General features: G+C 40.1%; 1 protein-coding gene across 1 annotated transcript; it reads left to right on the top strand.

Moving 5' to 3' along the window:
• Positions 1 to 11,219: 11,219 nt before the first annotated feature.
• LOC110099761 (uncharacterized protein KIAA0754-like) lies at positions 11,220 to 13,412 on the top strand. The gene is made up of 5 exons (XM_028693042.1): positions 11,220 to 11,358; positions 11,443 to 12,116; positions 12,168 to 12,437; positions 12,486 to 12,653; positions 12,738 to 13,412. Exons 1-5 carry the CDS (start codon positions 11,220 to 11,222, stop codon positions 13,410 to 13,412), a joined length of 1,926 nt encoding a protein of 641 aa, XP_028548875.1.
• Positions 13,413 to 18,702: the final 5,290 nt, after the last annotated feature.

Genomic DNA, 18,702 nt, shown 5'->3' with positions numbered 1-18,702 from the left:
ATCAAAGATTCGCCCCCTGCAAGCAAGTTTAATCATTAAATCACCTGAGATTGGTGAAAGGTGGATGTGATGCAAGAAACGAGGGTCTCCTACGAACATTCCTAGGGGCTCATAGCAAACACAACGGATCCCTACAAACAAATACGAGTCTCTTGTGGATAAAAACAGTGGGCATATCGTAAGAACCATCGAACCACTGTGGGCACAAGTACAAGTATCTCCTATGACGATCCCTACAAGGTCAAACAAGTACAATCAAACCACCTGAGATTGGTGAAAGGTGGTCGTGACTAAATGACAGTGGCTCTCCTACGAATAATTCTATGAGATCATAGTTGATACAACGGTCCCCTGCAAATGGATACTTATGGATAATAACAGTGTATTGAAATAATAACGAATCACTGTGGACACAAGTATAGATATCACTACAACAACGGTGACCAAGATCTCCGAGTACATCAAGTATAAGGGCAACTCGATGAACGGAGAAGGACACCTCCTGTCAGAATGGAAGGGAAGTTCAAACAAATTAGAACTAAACTTTCTCGTGTTCCAAAGTTTCTTCCCGACTCTATATTTAAGAAGAAAACAACTCTGGCATCTACAAATGTCAAAACAACAAGTCTACTACACTAAAGATCTTGAAAGGAGATCCTTTCAAGGCAAAGCTGCGGACTTTAAAGTCTAGAAGAAACCTTCCTCGATGATTGATAAAGGGAAGTCAACATTAAGATGAGGACATGCCTCATAACATAGAGACCAAATAGTCACCGGATCCGCAACACTCGTACTAGAGGATAGAAGGCATGTATAAGCTCTGAAATCAAATGTTGTGTATTCAAATGTCAATTATCTGCACAACCACAAATAATTTCAAAGTACCCCTACACGTGCACTATAAATTATATATGCATAGGTACACTAAAGGCGTATACAATCAAACACCTATATGGGTTCCGACGAGCGTGTTATTGGTACACACGTGATATCTAGGGATGTTACGCGGGTTGACAAGTTAATTCAGGTTCGAACCTGATCCTTCTATACCGATCAACAGAAGTCGACAGGGTTCGAACCTTCAAACAAAAATACACGGTTGTAGTGACCAGTGTATTGATTTAAATACATTCATATTAGGCCTTCAAGGCTTAAAATCAAAAGAATTCACTAAAAGGCACGAAGCCTACGAGAAGCCTGATCCTCCTAAGCAAGCAAATAGGAGTAGACAGGGTTCGAATCATTGGATAAATATGCGGTCACGAAGTCAACCGGAATATTTATCTTATACATTCATATTGGGCCTTCAAGGCCTACAATCAAGAAAATTCACAAACAAAGGCATGAAGCCTACGAAACCTGATCCCCTATCGACAAATTGATAGGGTCGACAAGGTTCAATCTACAAAGGGAAATGACCACAAACTCCCCGATGATGGCCGTGTTGATTGCTTATCTCAACCAGAGGGGTTTACAAGCATTTTCAAATGACTATCAAATATCAAAATGTCATCCAAGCTCCACCCAAAAATCCAAAATTCCACAAATCCTAAAATCCAGATATTTAAATTCGAAATCTATCCATCAATGCTTAAAGCAAAATCCATTCACCCTCCGCAATAGTTTGCTAGGGTGGACAAATCAAAATTTACTTCAGTTCACAAAGAGCTAAATGCCTAGTCGAGAATATCACTAGGATCCATTCTCAAACAATCTCCTGCTAAAAAGGACGTGGTACGTGTCCTCTAACCGGCGGTCTGCCGCCAAATGGCACCGCAGAATAAACAGTTATGATGACCCGGGGCCCTCTGAACCGAGTGGTTTTGCCGCCAAATGGCACCACGAAATATCGGTTATTGCCAGAGCCAATACGTTTCTTAACGACATGAAATCCTTGAGATATAAATCAATAGGATATGATCGATATGGCACAAAGCCCTCTGTCAGCTAAGGTGGATTCAAATTTGTCCACCTAGGCAAACATCGAACCCATGTCTACAATGTCCCCTTGGACGAAGCAACCCATGGCTGCCGACAAGGATCCTTCTGTCAGGTTTGGTCGACTACCTCCTCTGACTAAGTAGACTAGGGACCACGATGGCCCAGGATGATGGAATAATGGGATCTTGATCGGGTCCATCATCCATTCCCCCACCATCCGCTTTAAGTGAAAGATGGTGAAATTTCTATTTTAAATATCAAATTCTCCAATCATTTCAAATGTCCATTGCTGTTACTATACGCCTGGTACTACGTATTTATGGATACAACGTATTTGATTGAAGACTAGCCTTAATCGAAAATCTCTCGTGATCGGGAGGGGTAATTAACTATAGGGGCTTGCGCCTATAGAAAACCAGAACTCAGATCATAAAGTCCTCGCAAAATGAGGGCGAAATCTCTGAGTAGTGTCCTATCTACAAACCCATCTGCCTTTTAAAATTTACCCCGGAACTTAGTTCGTTAAAACTCCCTCGCTCAAGCAAAAGCAAACAATCAGTGCGCGGTGGGGAGGCCGGGGCCGAATTTTTGGAGCCCACAAACCTTTATATGAAGCCACATGATTTATAACATGTGATATGAGATTGATTCATATTTATATGACTAATATGATTGAGACTTATTCTTGTTTGGTTTGAAGTTCCTTCATGACTTGACATAAGAAAATATCACAAACCTCAAATGTCCTGTCTTGCTTATTATTATTATTATTACATGACATATGCATATGATATAATTAAATATGGCTTTTATATTAAAAATAAATAAATATGATACTTGCATAAGTGATATGTGATATGATATGGCATGATATGAACATGATGCATGATACAATCGATACATGCATATAATAAGATTGATACATAACACATGTACATGTTATACATGTATGGTACAAATTGATATGCATATAAATAGACATTTATATATGATATATAGAGCTAATTATATGTAAATGTGTGTGGAGGATGATACAGGAAAAAATGATCTACAGCTCTAACCTTTGTATTATGTAGCTTTCTCCATTTTTCTACAGGATTAGTTTCTTCAACATATTTCTCCTATTTTTGCCTTTTTCATCCCATCAAACCAAACAAGCAGCAGCCCTCCACACCCCCTATAGTTAGCTAAAACCAAACTCCAGTTCCATACATCTTCAACCACTTACAGCTTTCCCCTACTGCTCTATATCTGGTCACTCATAGCCAACAGGAAACTCCTCACCAACCCACTCTAGCAACGCCACCTCACTCAAACTTCCCATACACGACCGCGATATCTTACGACACTACCTACTCACATCTTTTTTGACGTGGTGGATAGGCCTAAATAAATTTCCCCTACTGTACTAGGGATCGAGACATCGAGATACTGCTGAAACTTTCACTGAACAAAATAAACACAAGGGATTCTTAAATATGAATTTAATCATAAAAAAATCTAAATTTAATTAAAAGAATATATAATTAAATTAAATAAAAATTTGAATGATGAAATAATTTTGGAATCTCAGTCAGATTCTCACCACTCTTCTCCAGCTCAAAAGAGAAGGAAAATTAAGCTGAGCTTCCATTTCTTGGTGGTGAGAAAAAAATATCGCTTTTTTGTGTTAATTTAATTTTGAGAGAGGCTTTGATTTATAAGGTTATTAAGTTTACTTTAAGATCAGGATTCCTTGATCCACGGTCAGAAAATTCGTCTGATGAGGATGGACCAAATGTGATTCAAGAACAAAAATTAATGAAGCAGCAATCCTTACAGAATTACCAATCGTTTAAGGAGTAGATAGATACAGAACTTGAGGCTTGAGCTACTTCAATGCAGACAAAATTTATAAAAAAATGAAGTCAACATCTAACAGGTGAATTGATAGAAAGTGAAACAATCATTATGAAATTGGAAGAACTTCAAGCTTTGAGGAATAGTCTGAAGCTCTTAGATGTCGAGTTTCTCAAGATACAAACAAAGAAATCAAATCAAAAGAGCAAGAAGGTAAGTTGAGCATTCAGGTAAGTGGTTTACAGGAAGAAAGTGATAGGCCTAGGAAGCAAACAAAATTTGAAAGAAATTCACTATCCTCAATACAGACCATATAAATTTTTTTACACTAGAAAGCTGCTTTAAGAAGCAGTAAGAAAGCCATCCCAAATGAAGCCTCAATCTCCACATTACAGCACACCTTCTAACCACACCTCACCACAATGCTGGTGCACATCTATCACATGCTTTTTCAGTGCTTCTTTCTTGTATTATTACAGTGATTACATCATATTTAAACGTACTAATTCGTTGAGAAATATTTCAGATTACATTTCTTAGAACAGAGAAAGGTTAGCTAAGTAGAAAACTGGAGAAGGAGAGGTAGAGATCTGCTGAGAACTGTCAAGAGCATTTCATTGCGAAGGAGGAAGCAACAACTCGGGAAGCTGGTGTCAGCCAGTTTGAAGATGAAATAAAGGAGCTTAAGGGCAAGCACGAAAAGGAGTTGAAGAAGAAATAATACAAATAATTAGTAGAATCAAATGATAAAGATATATAGATGAGTTTTTTTTTTTTCCGACGGAAATTTTAGCGGTTGGAATTTCCGTCATTTTTTAAATTTTGGATGATTTCCTTTTGTCAGTTAAAGAAGCAATCTTCCGTCGGTAATCTGCTGAAATTACATCGGAAGTATTGCTGACGAAAGTTCATTCTACCAAAAACTATTTTCCGACTAACAGTTTTCCGGCGGAATCATGAGGAAATGATTATGCTGAAAATTACACATTTTCCTATATTGCTACATGGTGTGGGGAACCACTAGACATAAAGGAAAATTTTTAGGAACAACCACTATATAGGAAAATTCTTAATATAATAAGATTTTGACTTCTAGTCGAACTTGTTGGCAAGTTCTAAAAATTCTTAGAGAGGTAAATTCCAAAGAAAGAAGGATGTAAGCCATAATGTCTGTTGACCTCGATTTTGCCTCGACTGGGGCCTGAAGAGTTTGACTTGGTCAAATTGATCAAGTTAGACCTCGAGACCCCCTCCAGTGGGTTCAGTGAGTTGGTTGGAGTCGGTCGAGCCCGGGCCCAGGCTGTGGGTCAACCTGGTTGACCAAGTCAACCCGGGTTGACCAAAATTGACCTAAAGAGCCTAAAATTAATTTTAAATCAATTTCATGGATTTCGAGGCTCGACCCATGGGCTCCCTTAACCCTCTTGACTGATTTGACCAAGTCAATCATTGACTAAGAACCTTGTCTTAAATTGGTTAAAATCACCTATTTAGAGCCAAATTAATGCCCATTCAATGCCTAATCAATGCCCCTTCGTTTTGAATCCAAATCCACGGCCTCATGAGGCTATTTTCCCTCTTAAAGGATGAGATATTCGATCCTAGCCGTAGATCTAAGGGTTAGACCATTTAAATATCAAAATATTAGGTTATTTTGGGATCTTTTTGCTCTTGCTCTAACCTCACACCTCCTCAGGCTCTAAAACTTGGAGAGAGCATTCCCACTACCTCCCTTCATCTTCCCCAACCAGATCCCGACGTTCTAAGCCCGCCGGCGGCGAGAACTCTGGTGAAATCGAAGCCACGAAACTTTCGGGGCTTCTACCGCTCCATCCAAGGAGATTCAGATCTTGAGGTCAACTAGAGAAATATTTCTGCCTCTTCAACAAATCCGACGAGCCTAAGAACGCGAAAATCGGACGGTTAGATCTCTTAAAATTCCTTAGAATAGGTCATAATGCTTAGGGTTAAATAGCTTTTTGAAAAGCACTTTATAAGTTGATCCAAGCATCCCCCATTGATGCTCTTCATGTTTACTACCTATGTTTAAAATTTTGTTGGGTTTCGTCGAGTGGTTTGGGAGAACGAAGCCAAAAAACCCCCTTAGGGCTCGGTCCGGCCGTGTGCATGCATGGGGCGAATCCGGGACCGTGAGATCCGAAATCCACGGTCAAGATCACATTGTACGCCGCTCGGATTCGACCTGCAGTCCGTCCAGGTTGTTGGATCGAGTCGTCCGACTCGATCAGGGTAGTCCATCCAAGTGGCGGGGGATCGGACGGCCCCCGTCCTTTGCCCACGTGGATGAGTGGGAGGCGGCTTGATTGCCGCATGATTGCGGCAATCATTATGCCGCCGCCAATGATTGGCCGCAGCCGCGGACCCAATCCGGCTCCGCCACGTGTCCCGCGGGTCCCGCCGCCTATTTATATTATTTAAATTGATTTTTTAAATCTATTTTAAGCTAATTTCAATCAAAAAATCACAGAAAAATTCATTTTTGCTCCGATTTTCACGTATAATACCTCGAATTAATCGTATTTTTGTCTCCGTTATTTTAAAATAAATTTTGTTTAAAAATATTTTTTTTATTTAGTTATTTAAGAAACAATAAAGGCATATTATTTTAAATTAGTTTAATCATTTTATTTATACTATTTATATTATTATTATTATTTTATTGTTGTTGTTATTTTATTATTATTATTTTATTTTAAATCTAATGTTATTTTCAATTATTATTATTATTATTATTGTTATTATCTTTATTATTATTATTTATCATTATTATTATTATTATTATTATTATCTTTATTTTTATTTCCATCATTACTGTTATTATCATTTTTTTGTCATTATTTATATTATTATTATTATTATTATTATTTTTCAAATTATTTTAAGTTATTTCAAAATTACCTTTTAAGGGCATTAAAATTCAAAAATCTATAACTTTTTCGTTTTCGATCCGCTGTCGTCGCACAACATCTTGTTTTGATCGTATTTAGATTCTGCACACTTTAAAATTGATTTTGCTCAAGGATTTTTTATTTGTCTACAGTTGTTTTAAAAACAGCCAATAGCACTATTTTTTAAATAATATTTAATTATCGTATGTAAACTTTGAAAATACCTAACTTTCTTGTTTTAAGTCGGATTTTGATGCACAACACCTTATTTTATTCGTATTTGAATTCTGTACAGTCTAGAGTTGATTTTGCTTAGAAATATTGGGTCTGTCAGTGATTATTTTCAAAATAGCAAAACAACACTATGTTAAAAATATCCTATTTTTGTATTTAAACTTCGGAAAATCATATTTTTGTCGTTTCAAATCGGATTTTGACGTATAACCCCTCGATCTTTTCAGAAAAATGTGTATTTTATTTTGAAACTATTTCCAGCCACTGATTTTTACTATTTTGGTAGATTTCTGTCTTCGAGTATTATTTGTCCATTTAATTATTATTCCCTTCATTATTATAATAATTATTTTCATGATACAAATTATTTTTAAATCGTTTTGAGACTGTGTAAGAGTGGTCAGTGGGTCTCCCTTATAGTTATATATTTTTAATTAGATTATTTTTCAAAAAAAAAAAAATTAAAGCTATTTATAACTATTTTGAGTATTTGCAAGAATTACATGTATATATTAAATCTTAATTTTTGGAGATCCCACTCGCATGAAATTTTAAACGTAGAGTCTATGTGTGAAGATCAATCTTGGGGGAGTGGATTAGTGGATGGTTGATTCCCAACCATTCGCTAATCCCTTCATTAGGTGCTTTCATTTTCTTGTTGTTCGTAGCTTGCATGTGTAGGTTGCACAACGAGCACTTAGCTTAGGCTCTCCTAGATTTAAGGACATGACGTGTTTATTTTATTTATGTATTCTCCTGCATTTATTACCTTGAGGGTTAGATAAAACATCACTCTTAACTCCTACAACGTAGTAACACCCTAAGGACAACAATTAAGGACTCGTCTAGCAAACTTAGAAGTTTTCTAGGAACTAGGATAGATCCCGAATTGACATGAAAACATCAACACTTGAACTTATGGACATCATAAGCATCCCAGAATTTTCTAGGAATTTTTAGGGCTGATTAGACCCCTTTATTAACTAACCCTAATTAACCTGTTAAATAAGGCCTCGAGACCTTCCGAAAATTACAATAAATACATTTTAGGTCAAAAAATTACCCACAATACCTCAAAACGGACAAGAACCTGATCATTAACCTTAGATAAATAGGGATCCCTAATTCAACATCAGGTTGACCCCTAATTTGACCATAGGAGGAATTTATCATTTTGCCCCTAAGAATTCATTAAAAATTATTAAAAATTTCAAATTTTCTCCAAACACTTTGAAAAACTTTCTCATGTCATTCCTCAGATTTTGGGATGATTCCAATCTATTTGGAGATGATTTGGAGCAAAACAATAAAATCAGCCCTTTATTAGAAAATTTAGAAATTCCCTTAAATACCCCGAACTTAAAAAATTCATAAATTTGCCTAGAAAACTCCAATTTCAGCCTACTACCTGGCTAACTACTCGCATTAAGGTATAGTATTTTTCTAAGGTGTTAGAAGACCTAAACTTAGCCTTTTTCCTATAGTGACTTTTTGGACCCTTAGTCTAGTTCCTAGGAGTACCCGGGACTTTCTAAAATTGGCTAATATAACTTCAACTTTAAATATCATTATCATAAGCTCTTAAAACTGATCAACAAACTGAAATAATTAAAATGGACCGTAATCCACTAATATTTGAATTTCAACTAAAATATCGTTTTTAGGCCCCCGACAAACTTGAACTCTATATAACTTTAACTAACTATCCTGCTTAGGACCTATCCAAACCACACCAGCCTTACACACACATAGAATTGTTTGCTAGGGCACCACTTTTAAATCTATGGTAGGCTGCTGGGTTTTACTTTTCTTCTGTATGCTAGAGCTTTCTGTGGATTTCATTGCATGCTGTTTGAAATTGCTTGTGTGTTTGCTTACTTTTTCTGCACTCTGTGGATGATGTGATGAGCGTTAGATTTACCTTTTTAGCGTTAAGAGCATATATATATATATATATATATACTATTTTTCGTGCAGGTGGTATGCTCAATGCTAATAAAAAAGGGGAGCATTATCATGATTTCTAATAATATTTTATGCAGGTGCTTGCTCAGCTCCCCCCAAATAAAAATGAGGGCTAAAATTAATAATTATAACTGCACAGGTGGAGCTGCTTAGCCCTCATAATTAAGAGCATGGCTTGGCACCATGGTCAATATTTTGAGCATTTTTTATTTCCATATATAACTGTTTGGGATTTTTACTAGGATAACCATATAGGAAGTCTAGAAATTTTCTTTTCAAATGGATGTAATAATTGTTAAGAGTTGTGAAAATAACTTTGAGTTGGGATATTCTTATCCAACTCGGATTCTAAAAGAAGAAGGGAATCCCTAAAGGGAGAGTCTTTCTTCCATTTGAAAGACTGAGTTGGATGGTTTTAGATATCAAAGAGAAAAAGCAATACCCCCCTACTGGGGGAATATATCCTGCTTCGTTTGGATATTCAAGCCACGACAGATCCAAGGAGTCCAAGGAGGAGATTTCCAAGGAGTCCAAGGAGGAGAGATCCAAGGAGTCCAAAGAGGAGAGTTCCAAGGAGTCCAAGGAGAAGAAGACACCCAGAAGACTAAAGACCAATATCTCACTCAAAGTCATTTGCGTCTATCATAGTCTTAGGAATCTGGGTTGTTGGCAGTGGTGCCCGGCCACTTTATTTTCTGCATGTCTGGGTTGTAATAAGGGCAATTTGCCTATGACCATTTAGTTGATTAATTTTGGATTTCTATTGATGTGTTTACCTGATTGTGCAGTAGAATTACCTGCTTTTTCTAAGTTTCTTTCTTGCATACCGCTTTTGTTTTCGCCTGAATTTCATTAGGCTCATTAAGGACTATAAAATTCTTCTACTCGTAATTAATATTTAAAATTTTAGAATTTTAAATAACATAGAAACTTAACGAACCTAGAAAATTGCCGGAATCGTTCGGGGTCGCATGCATATTACTGCATTCTTCTTTCCTTGCTATAAGACATCTCCCTGCCTGCGGGTAGAGTCCGGATAATCTGGCCTATGAGGATGAAGTGCTGGACCTACGAAGACCCAGTCTTTTCAAAAAAATTATTTTTTATAAGCCTATTTTTAAAATTCTATAGCATTCATGAGCTGACATTTCAATTAGCATGCATTGCATTAGTAACCAACTAAATAAAATTTAATTACATTAGCTAGGAGCATCTGACCCATATTACTCCAGGACCACTTAGGAAACTCTCTAGATATCGGTCATATTTCCAAATAACTGTATCACCCTCCCATCTTTCATAACTGACTTGATAGCATGGCTTTAGAACGATTAGGTGGTTAGCTGGCTCTCCCAATCCAGGCCGGGATAAGTCCAGGTTTTGCACTGCATTAGCTAGGACACGGTTCTTAGTGTTTTATAGAGCACTAAGCCCAACCTAGATTTAGGATTCGAGGCTACTACATTCGATCTCGTAATATGCCTTAAATAATAGGTATGTCCCTTCCTTTCAGGGACTATAAATTCTACTTATCCGCGTCACAGGATGACGCCATCTCCATCCCTTCTCTCACGCATGTGATTGAGTGCTTGATTTTCTTTTCTCAGTTTCTCTTTAGTACCCTATAGCCTCTGAATGCTGGTATGAGCCACGCATGTTGATTCAGCCCTTCGGACCTTTCTTCCCTTTGAGTAGAATTTCCTAGTCTATACATATGTGCCAATCCCACCTTAGGAAGGGATAATGTATGATCCTTAATCGAGAGTTTTCTCAGGCTCTAGCCTGGATGTAATTAACCACGGGGGCTTGCGCCTGTGGGAAACTCGGTCCCACATCTACTAAACCCCATTCAAATTGTTATATCGGATGGGGGAAACCCGTGATTGGGTCGTGTATATTGCTACCCATCGGGGTGTGTTTGCGACAGCCTCTATCCTCAATGGTTAGTCGTATGCATGATACAATTTGTCCCTTCCAATTGACCCGTTCGCGCGGTTCTCTTTTGGAGGTCCACATGTTTCTAGCGACTACGGTGGGACCAGTTTCTCTCTCCTTTTTTGGATTTTATATTATCCTTTCTGGTGTGTACTCCGGGATTGGTATTCCTTAGATTAGGTCTGTCCCACTCTTAGTTAGGGCCTTTCTTTAGTTAGGGTTCCTTTCCCTGTAGCTAGAATTCCCCTACTCTACTTCTCTCTAGTCTTATAGGCTATCCTATTCCTTATCAATTCCTATCTATCTTTATCAAATCTATTCCCATTCATTTTTCATAATTTCAATTCTGATTTCTAATCTCTGACCTTTTCACTTTCTTTTCTTGGCAGCAGTGCCATGGCTTCTTTCGTGCCTTCTGTTACTTTTGCTTTTGGTTCGGACGCGCGGGTGACTCTCCCTGAGTCCCTGCTCGCTAGTTTGCTAGTTGGAGGGATCACTTTTGATTCCTTCACTGACTCGGCCTTCGTCACTCTTGGCGGGCCGACCCCAGCGGAGGCTGCTACATTCTCTCCTCCTCAGAGGAGAGGATGCGCAGCCATTCGCCCTTTCGGATGACCAGTTGCTCGGCGGATAGCCCGGGCACCTGCTCGTCCCGTTCCTATACTTGCACAACCAGTGCGCGCTGTAGCTAGGCGACCAGTGCCTAGGCCACATCATGTTCCAGTTCGTGCAGCAGTTAGGCGACATACGCCTGCCGCTCCTGCTGCTCAGGTTGCCCAGGCCCCTCAGTGTCGGCAGCCTGCTGCAGTTGTTCCACCTCTTCGTGCAGCGGTCAGGCGACATGCGCTTGCCGCTCCTACTGCTCAGGTTGCCCCGACCCCTCAGCACCGACATCCTACTGTAGTTGTTCCACCTGTTCGTGCAGCGGTCAGGCGACCTGCGCCTGCCGCTTCTATTGCACAGGCTGCCCTGGCCCCTCAGCGCCGGCAGCCTGCTGCTGTTGTTACTCCTGTTATTTTGGCGGATGTACCTCGTATTTGGGTTTTCCCTCCTGCTTCCACTAGGAAGAGGGGTGCCCAGACCGAGGTGCCTTCGCCCTCTTCTGGCCGGGTTTCTATTTTTGCTCGGCTTTCTCATTCCGAGACTGCCGGGCAGACCCCCGCACTTCCAGTCGTCCCTGTTCCCACTGCCATCCAGGAAGTGGGTTCAGATGTCCCTTCCATCTCCACCTCCAGCATTGAGAGAAGGGCCCGGAGGAATAAGAATAGGAGGTTGCATTTAGCTACGTCCGAGGTAGAGATGCAGCAGATGGTTGAGGCGATAGCTCACTAGGAGCTTGTTCAGAGGACGGTGGCTCCCAGACAACGGAGACCACGACCAGTTACAGCAGTACCAACCCCAGAGGTGATAGTAACTCTTGAGGTAGAGGCGATCCAAGGAGGATGCTTCTCTCCACTGATACAAAGTAGGGATGAGGAGGATGTTACCCGCATTACAGCGGCCCCTCCTGTTACCACTACTTTGCCCCAGGCTAGGGTCCCTAGGGACGCCAGTGTTCGGGCCCTCTCTCAGAGGATTAGAAACATCGTCCGCCTAGCTCGTAGTAGAGGGCCTGTCAGTCAAGAGAGGTTACTCTGACAGTTCTCTCAGGCTACTTTCCAGTTGAGACGACAGACCGCGAGGAGACTTTATAGTTGGCAGAGGGGGCAGACACCCCAGCAGTCAGTGCAGACAGTTCCAGTAGTTAGGTTGCCAGCAGTGGCTCCTGTGGTAGGACGAAACCCACGTTGTCGAGGACGGAGACAGCAGCAGGAGTCTACCCGGCCTCAGGTCAGTTCAGAGGTGGTTGTCCCAAAGTAGCAAGTCGCTAGTGCAGCACCTCGTCGTACCAGATGGGTTTGGAGACGTCGACAGGCAGACACCCCTGTCGACCCAGTTCCGGCAGTTGAGACAGAGCAGTTGTCAGAGGCAGAGCAGTTGCCAGAGGCAGAGCAGCCAGATGAGGCAGCATATCAGATGGAGGTTGTGGTTCCTTTCGGGTCCGAGGCGGTCTCGATGGTTTATAATGATGGTTCAGTGCCTACCCCAGATAGATCGCCAGTACGGATTAAGACAGAGTTAGCCCCTAGTACTCATAGGATCACCTCTCCTATGAGTCCGTACATAGAGGCGATGCGACAAGCCTTTTTAGATGATGATGATGATACACTAGTGGATTCCGATGAGGAGGTGCCAGTACACCGAGTTTGTGTAGTTACCCGTAGAGGTCACTCAGATGAGAGAGAGCCCGAAGACCAGGATGAGCAGGGAGACCCTGAGGTTGGTGGATCTCCCAGATCAGTTGACACATATGCTATGGTCCTGAACCTCCAAGCACAGATGGCAGAGATGGCCAGAGCTATGACAGCCATGACAGCACAGTTGACAGCCTTGGGGGAGATGCCCCAAGTGGCAGGTGTAGCCGCTGCCAGTATTTCTAGAGATCATCCAGTTGTGCCTCCAGTTACACTAGACCCCCTGAGAGTGGACAGGGTCAAGAGAGTAGTGCCTGCAGCACCTTCAGTTATCCAGAGTCAGCCATCTTTATAGGAGAGACTTAATAAAGAATATCCCTTTAAAAGAGAAAGCATAATGAAAATATTCAAATGCTTGGCTGAGAAAGATATTTTGATATTCTTATTTAATAAGAGAAAAAAATGAAGAAGGACAAACAGAACATCCACTCTATTGCCCCTTTCACCGATGTATTGGACATACACTTGAAGATTATTTTGTGTTCAAGGACAGAGTGGAGAGCCTTATGGGTAGTGGGAAGATCCAGCTCCAGGTCAGTGACTTAGTACAGCCTTTGAGCAGGGCTACTCAGATAGTGCAGAGGATTTCAGACTCCAGCCACGATGATAGTCAGACTTACAGTCAGGGCAGTAGTGACAGATCACTCCACAATTCTAAGGGAGAGTGACAGATAGCACTCTCCAAGAAGACCTAGTAGATGATTAAGTAAGCTGTACAAAGTTTAGAGGCAGTTGAGATGAGGCCTCCCAAGACCAAGTTGACAGTTGCCACTCCAGTTTCTTTGTTAGCACTTAATTTTTTTTTTCTTTTGTTGTAGTGCCAGATGAGCACATTTTCCTTTGACTTCTATTTGTAATAGAAAAATATGTTAAAAAAATGATGATTGTAACCTCAGAAGGGAAGACAGGCTCCCTTCCAGCACTTGGGCCAAAGGATCTCGTTCTCCCTTATGTTGATGATTAATCAATAAAAGAAAAATGATGATTTGTAATTATGATTGACTCTTCTACCTCTTCTAGCTTTACTAGCTTTGTAGTGATGACTCATGAAAGAGTATAATCTCTCTATCTCACCTTAGGGGTGGAGATATTTCTTATTTTGAACTAAAATCTTTTTCAAATTGAAATTAGATTTAGAAGTAAAAATTTTCTCTATTATCTTATGATTCTCTATCTCACAGATAACTATAGTATATTGATGCATAAAACTTCATAATTTTCTTAATCATGTTATTCATTCTTATCAGAAGATAGGATTTATTTTGTAGATCATTCTTCCTTGTCCAAGAGAAGTGAGTCTTCTTCTCTTGTACTTGGAAGATGATCTTACAATTGAGAAATAGTTTTATTTTAGAGATTTTAAAAAGGAAGCCAATTACAAAAAATGAAAAGATGCGCAAAACGCCAAAAGTGAAAGATACACAAAGTGTATCAAGCAATTAAAATTTGTGAAAAGCACATGAAAGTTGAGAAAGTAGCTCAAAGAGCCCAAAAGTGTTAAGTAAATGGCTTACCTTTTTAGTAAATCTCTAAATCTCAGAAAATCTATATCCTTTTGATATTTTTGATACTTGAGTCTGAAAATTATGATTTTGAAATCATAATTATACATTGATATCCTAAAGTATATGGAAGTCTATTCTCATATAAGAAATGAAGAAAATTAAATTTCTTTTTCTAATTTAAATTCCTTTTTGGATTAGATTTAAATTCAAGAGAGAAAAATACTCATATAAATGAGATGTCATGATTTAGCTAGTATGGAGCTTGATCTGAGTTAGTAAATTTAAATTGAGATTCCTTTTAAAATTAAAGAGAGTTAAGTACTAAACTCATTTGGGATATGTACTCATTTATCATTTTTGACTGGGTCCACACCATCTTGTATTTGCTAGGATTGGTGATGTTGAGACTTTATTAGAAAGTGAATTGCTTCTTCTTGTCAGCCCTACTCTGATAGTTGAAGCCCCCAGTCCATTCATATAAGATGAATGTGAGAGGGAATGTTTAAATCATTCATTTAGACCATTTAGAGATGTGACACTGGGTTCAAACCCACCTATGTTGATCAGGTGTGGTGACAAAGATCCATTATCTCTGTTTGAGTTTCTTCTTCCTATCAGTTCTGATCTGATAGATGTAGCCCCCAATCCGTTCATGTGAGTTGAATGTGATAGGGGAGGTTGTAATCTTTAGTCTAAACTTTTTTGAGATGTGATACTGGGTTCACACCCTCCTATGATAGTTAGGTGGGTGATAGAGATCCACTATCCATATTTGAGTTTCTTTTCCCTATCAGTCATGCTCTAATAGGTGTAGGCCTCAGTCCATTCATGTGAGTTGAATGTGATCGGGGAAGTTATAATCTTTAGTCTAGATCTTTTTGAGAGGTGATACTAGGTCCATACCACCCCATGATAGTCAGGTATGGTTCTTCTCCCTATCAGTCATGCTCTGATAGGTGTAGCCCTCAGTCCATTCATGTGAGTTGAATGTGATCGGGGAGGTTATAATCTTTAGTTTAGATCTTTTTTAGAGGTGATACTAGGTCCACACCATCCTATGATAGTCAGGTATGGTGATGGAGATCCACTATCCATATTTGAGTTTCTTCTTCCTATCAGTCCTGATCTGATAGACGTAGCCCTTAGTCCATTCATATGAGTTGGATGTGATCAAGGATGTTAGAGTCATTGGTTTAGACTCTTTTTAAGATAGGAAGCAGGATCCATACCATCACATGCTAGTTAGATATGGTAGTGTTGATCTTCTATCATGATGTTGATTTCAATTGTACATCAATTTCACTATAATTGTGCTCCCCAGTTCATTCACATGAGATGAATATGGTCTGGGTTATCAAAATCAATGAATAGATTCTTTCTAAGATCCTATTAGATCTCTTTCCCCAATTTTTTTCATGTGACGAACATGATCTGGGATATCAAAACCAATCATAATTCCCTTTATAAAAATGAAAAAAAATATACATGTGACGAAAAGAGGGAAGCTGTTAGTAGAGCAAAATCGGTTGCCCTTGTCACAGGAGGAGCCCGGTAATGCTCTCTAAAGAGCATAAGTTTCACAAAGTTCTTTTTCTTTCCTCTCCTTTGAGGTGCCTTGGTGTCTGCCTCAAGGATGAAGGCACACATATCTAAGTTTGATTTTTTACAACTTTGATTATCTTTGCTAAGTGATATAGTACATTATGTTTTGAATGATTAACATCACTACCTTGTGGGCTTAGGTCTTTCTGAGGAAAGATCAATCCCCTTCTCCCCTCTTTTGGCAGTCTACTATCTCATTCATATATTGCTCTGAGCTGCTAGAGTGATTCTATGAATGTTGTAGTGTTACTTTCACTTCGCACAAGGTCCTACCCAATTAGGATAGGTGTTACCACTGTGACTCTATAATATTTTATCAATCTTATTTATAATTATTAGCCTCAATAGTGAGTGTGCCCCCTTACTATCTAGAGTTGCTTCCTTAGCTGTGATGTAGTATATCCTATCTTACATGTTAGCATCACATCCTCAGGAGTCCTGATTTTCTAGTAGAGGATCAGCTCCTTAGTGTCTTTCTGTACCTGCCTCACCATTCATACCGTACTCTTAGCTGCTAGAGTAGTTCTATGAAGGTGTCAGTGTTGCTTTTATTCCCTACAGGGTCCAACCCAATTAGGATAAGTGTTGTCACTGTGGCCCTTTGATGTGTTATCAATATTATTCATGATTACTATCCTCAGGTAGTGAGTATGTCCCCTTACTACCTTGAGATGTTTCTTTAGTTGCGATGTAGTACATCTTGCCTCAGATGTTAGCATTGCATCCTTAGGAGCTTTGATTTTCTAGTGGAAGATCGGCTCTTTGGTTTCTTTACACACTTTGGCCTTCGTACTCTACTCTTAGTTACTAGAGTAGCTCTATGAATCTTATTCTGTTGTTCTTGCTCCTCACAGGATCCTACCCAATTAGGGTAGGTGTTACTACTGTGACCCTTTGATCTTTGTTCGATTTTAATTTATGATTATTATCCTCAGGTAGTGAGTGTGTCCCCTTTCTACCTAGAGCTGTCATAGTTGTAGTGATGTAGTATACCTTGCCCCGGATACTAACATCACCACTTTGAGAACTTTGATCTTCTAACAGAAGGTCAGTTCTTCTTCTACTTTTAGTGACCTATCTTACCATTCATACGCTAGACTCAGTCGCCAGATTAATCCTATGAATGTGTTGAGGTCACTTTCACTTCCCACAGGGTCCCACTAGTTGGTGTGGGTGTTACTACTGTGAGACTTTTCCTACTCAGAGTCGTTACCCTGAGTAGCGAGAGTGCTCTCTTGTTACTTTGGTTCTTTTGCCCTTACTTGGTGATGTGGAGCATCATGCCTTAGATGCTACCATCACCCTTTTCTTAAGCTTTGATTCTCTAGTAGAGAGTCAGCTCTTCTAGATGCTTCTACCACTTGTTTCTCCATTGAGATCCGACTCCTAGCTGCTGGAGAGGTCCTTTGGATGCTTTGATACTCTTCCCACTTTTTACAGGGTCCCCATCAGTTAGTATGGATTCACCACTATAGCCCCCTTGGGGATTGTTTTTACTAGGCTTAGTCCTACCTTATGTAGTAGAGGTGCCCCCTCGCTACTTCAGTTCCTTTAGCTTCGTTGGAATGAGATTGTCCCTTTGCATACTCTACTGAGAGGGTATCTCTTCTAGTTTTGTTTGGAAGACATCATCCTGATGTCTTCCTTCCCTTTTGTGTAGGGTTAGGATTCCCTAGGAGATCCTGATGGCATTTGGATACTCATGGCCACGACGATTTTTCCTCTACCATGTGGTTACCAGAGCGCTAGAAGGGGTTCCCTAGGTGGCTCTACCCTTAAAATTATCCCATTTACTTACTTCTTTCTCCCTCACATCCCTACACAGATACGTGTCAGGCAGATATTGAGGAGACTTTTACCTTCTATCCTGCTGTTTGAAATGAACAGACAGGTAGTTGGTCTTACTTGGTAGAGAGGACCTAACAGAGCACCTGGCAGGTACTCATCGCCACACTTTTGATTGTCCTGTTTTGATCAGGCAGGTATCAGAGCCTGACTCTTTATTCACTCAGTTGAAATGACTGAGTGGGTATTGAGCCCTTCTTCATTTGCAAAGCCGAGCTGGTTGAGCAGATGTTGAAGCTTATCCGTTGAGTGAGCCCGACAGAGTCCCTGGGAGGCGTAATTCCTCAACAGTTCTCTTTTTACTCGGATGTCCTGTAAAAGACTAAGCAGGCTTCCACTTCGTGGTTCATGAGCTTCTCGCTGAGGTCAGGCAGAAGTAGTGGTCACCCTAATCCACTGTTCCAAAAGGAGCAGGAGGGGTGGGATCCTTTTCACCTTCTACCCCGCTGTCCATATGCGGTCAAACTGGTAGTTGGTTTTTACCTACCGTGAGTGAGCCCGACAGAGTCCTTGAGAGGCGTAATTCCTCAACACCCTTTACTCGGATGTCCTGTAAAAGACTACGCAGGCTTCCACTTATTGGTTCATGAGCTTCTCGCTGAGGTCAAGCAGAAGTAGTGGCCACCCCAATCC

The sequence above is a fragment of the Dendrobium catenatum genome, unplaced genomic scaffold, assembly GCF_001605985.2.
Source record: "Dendrobium catenatum unplaced genomic scaffold, ASM160598v2 fragScaff_scaffold_220, whole genome shotgun sequence".
NCBI lineage: Eukaryota > Viridiplantae > Streptophyta > Magnoliopsida > Asparagales > Orchidaceae > Dendrobium > Dendrobium catenatum.
This window is presented reverse-complemented; position numbering and strand designations above follow the sequence as displayed.

What these genes read in the sequence shown, in the direction of transcription:
- LOC110099761 (XM_028693042.1), top strand. Translation starts at nt 11,220, where the DNA reads ATGGCTTCTTTCGTGCCTTCTGTTACTTTTGCTTTTGGTTCGGACGCG. An exon ending in TGCATTTAGCTACGTCCGAG is followed by an intron (nt 12,117 to 12,167) that starts GTAGAGATGCAG and finishes GAGCTTGTTCAG; the next exon opens with AGGACGGTGGCTCCCAGACA. An exon ending in TAGCTCGTAGTAGAGGGCCT is followed by an intron (nt 12,438 to 12,485) that starts GTCAGTCAAGAG and finishes GCTACTTTCCAG; the next exon opens with TTGAGACGACAGACCGCGAG.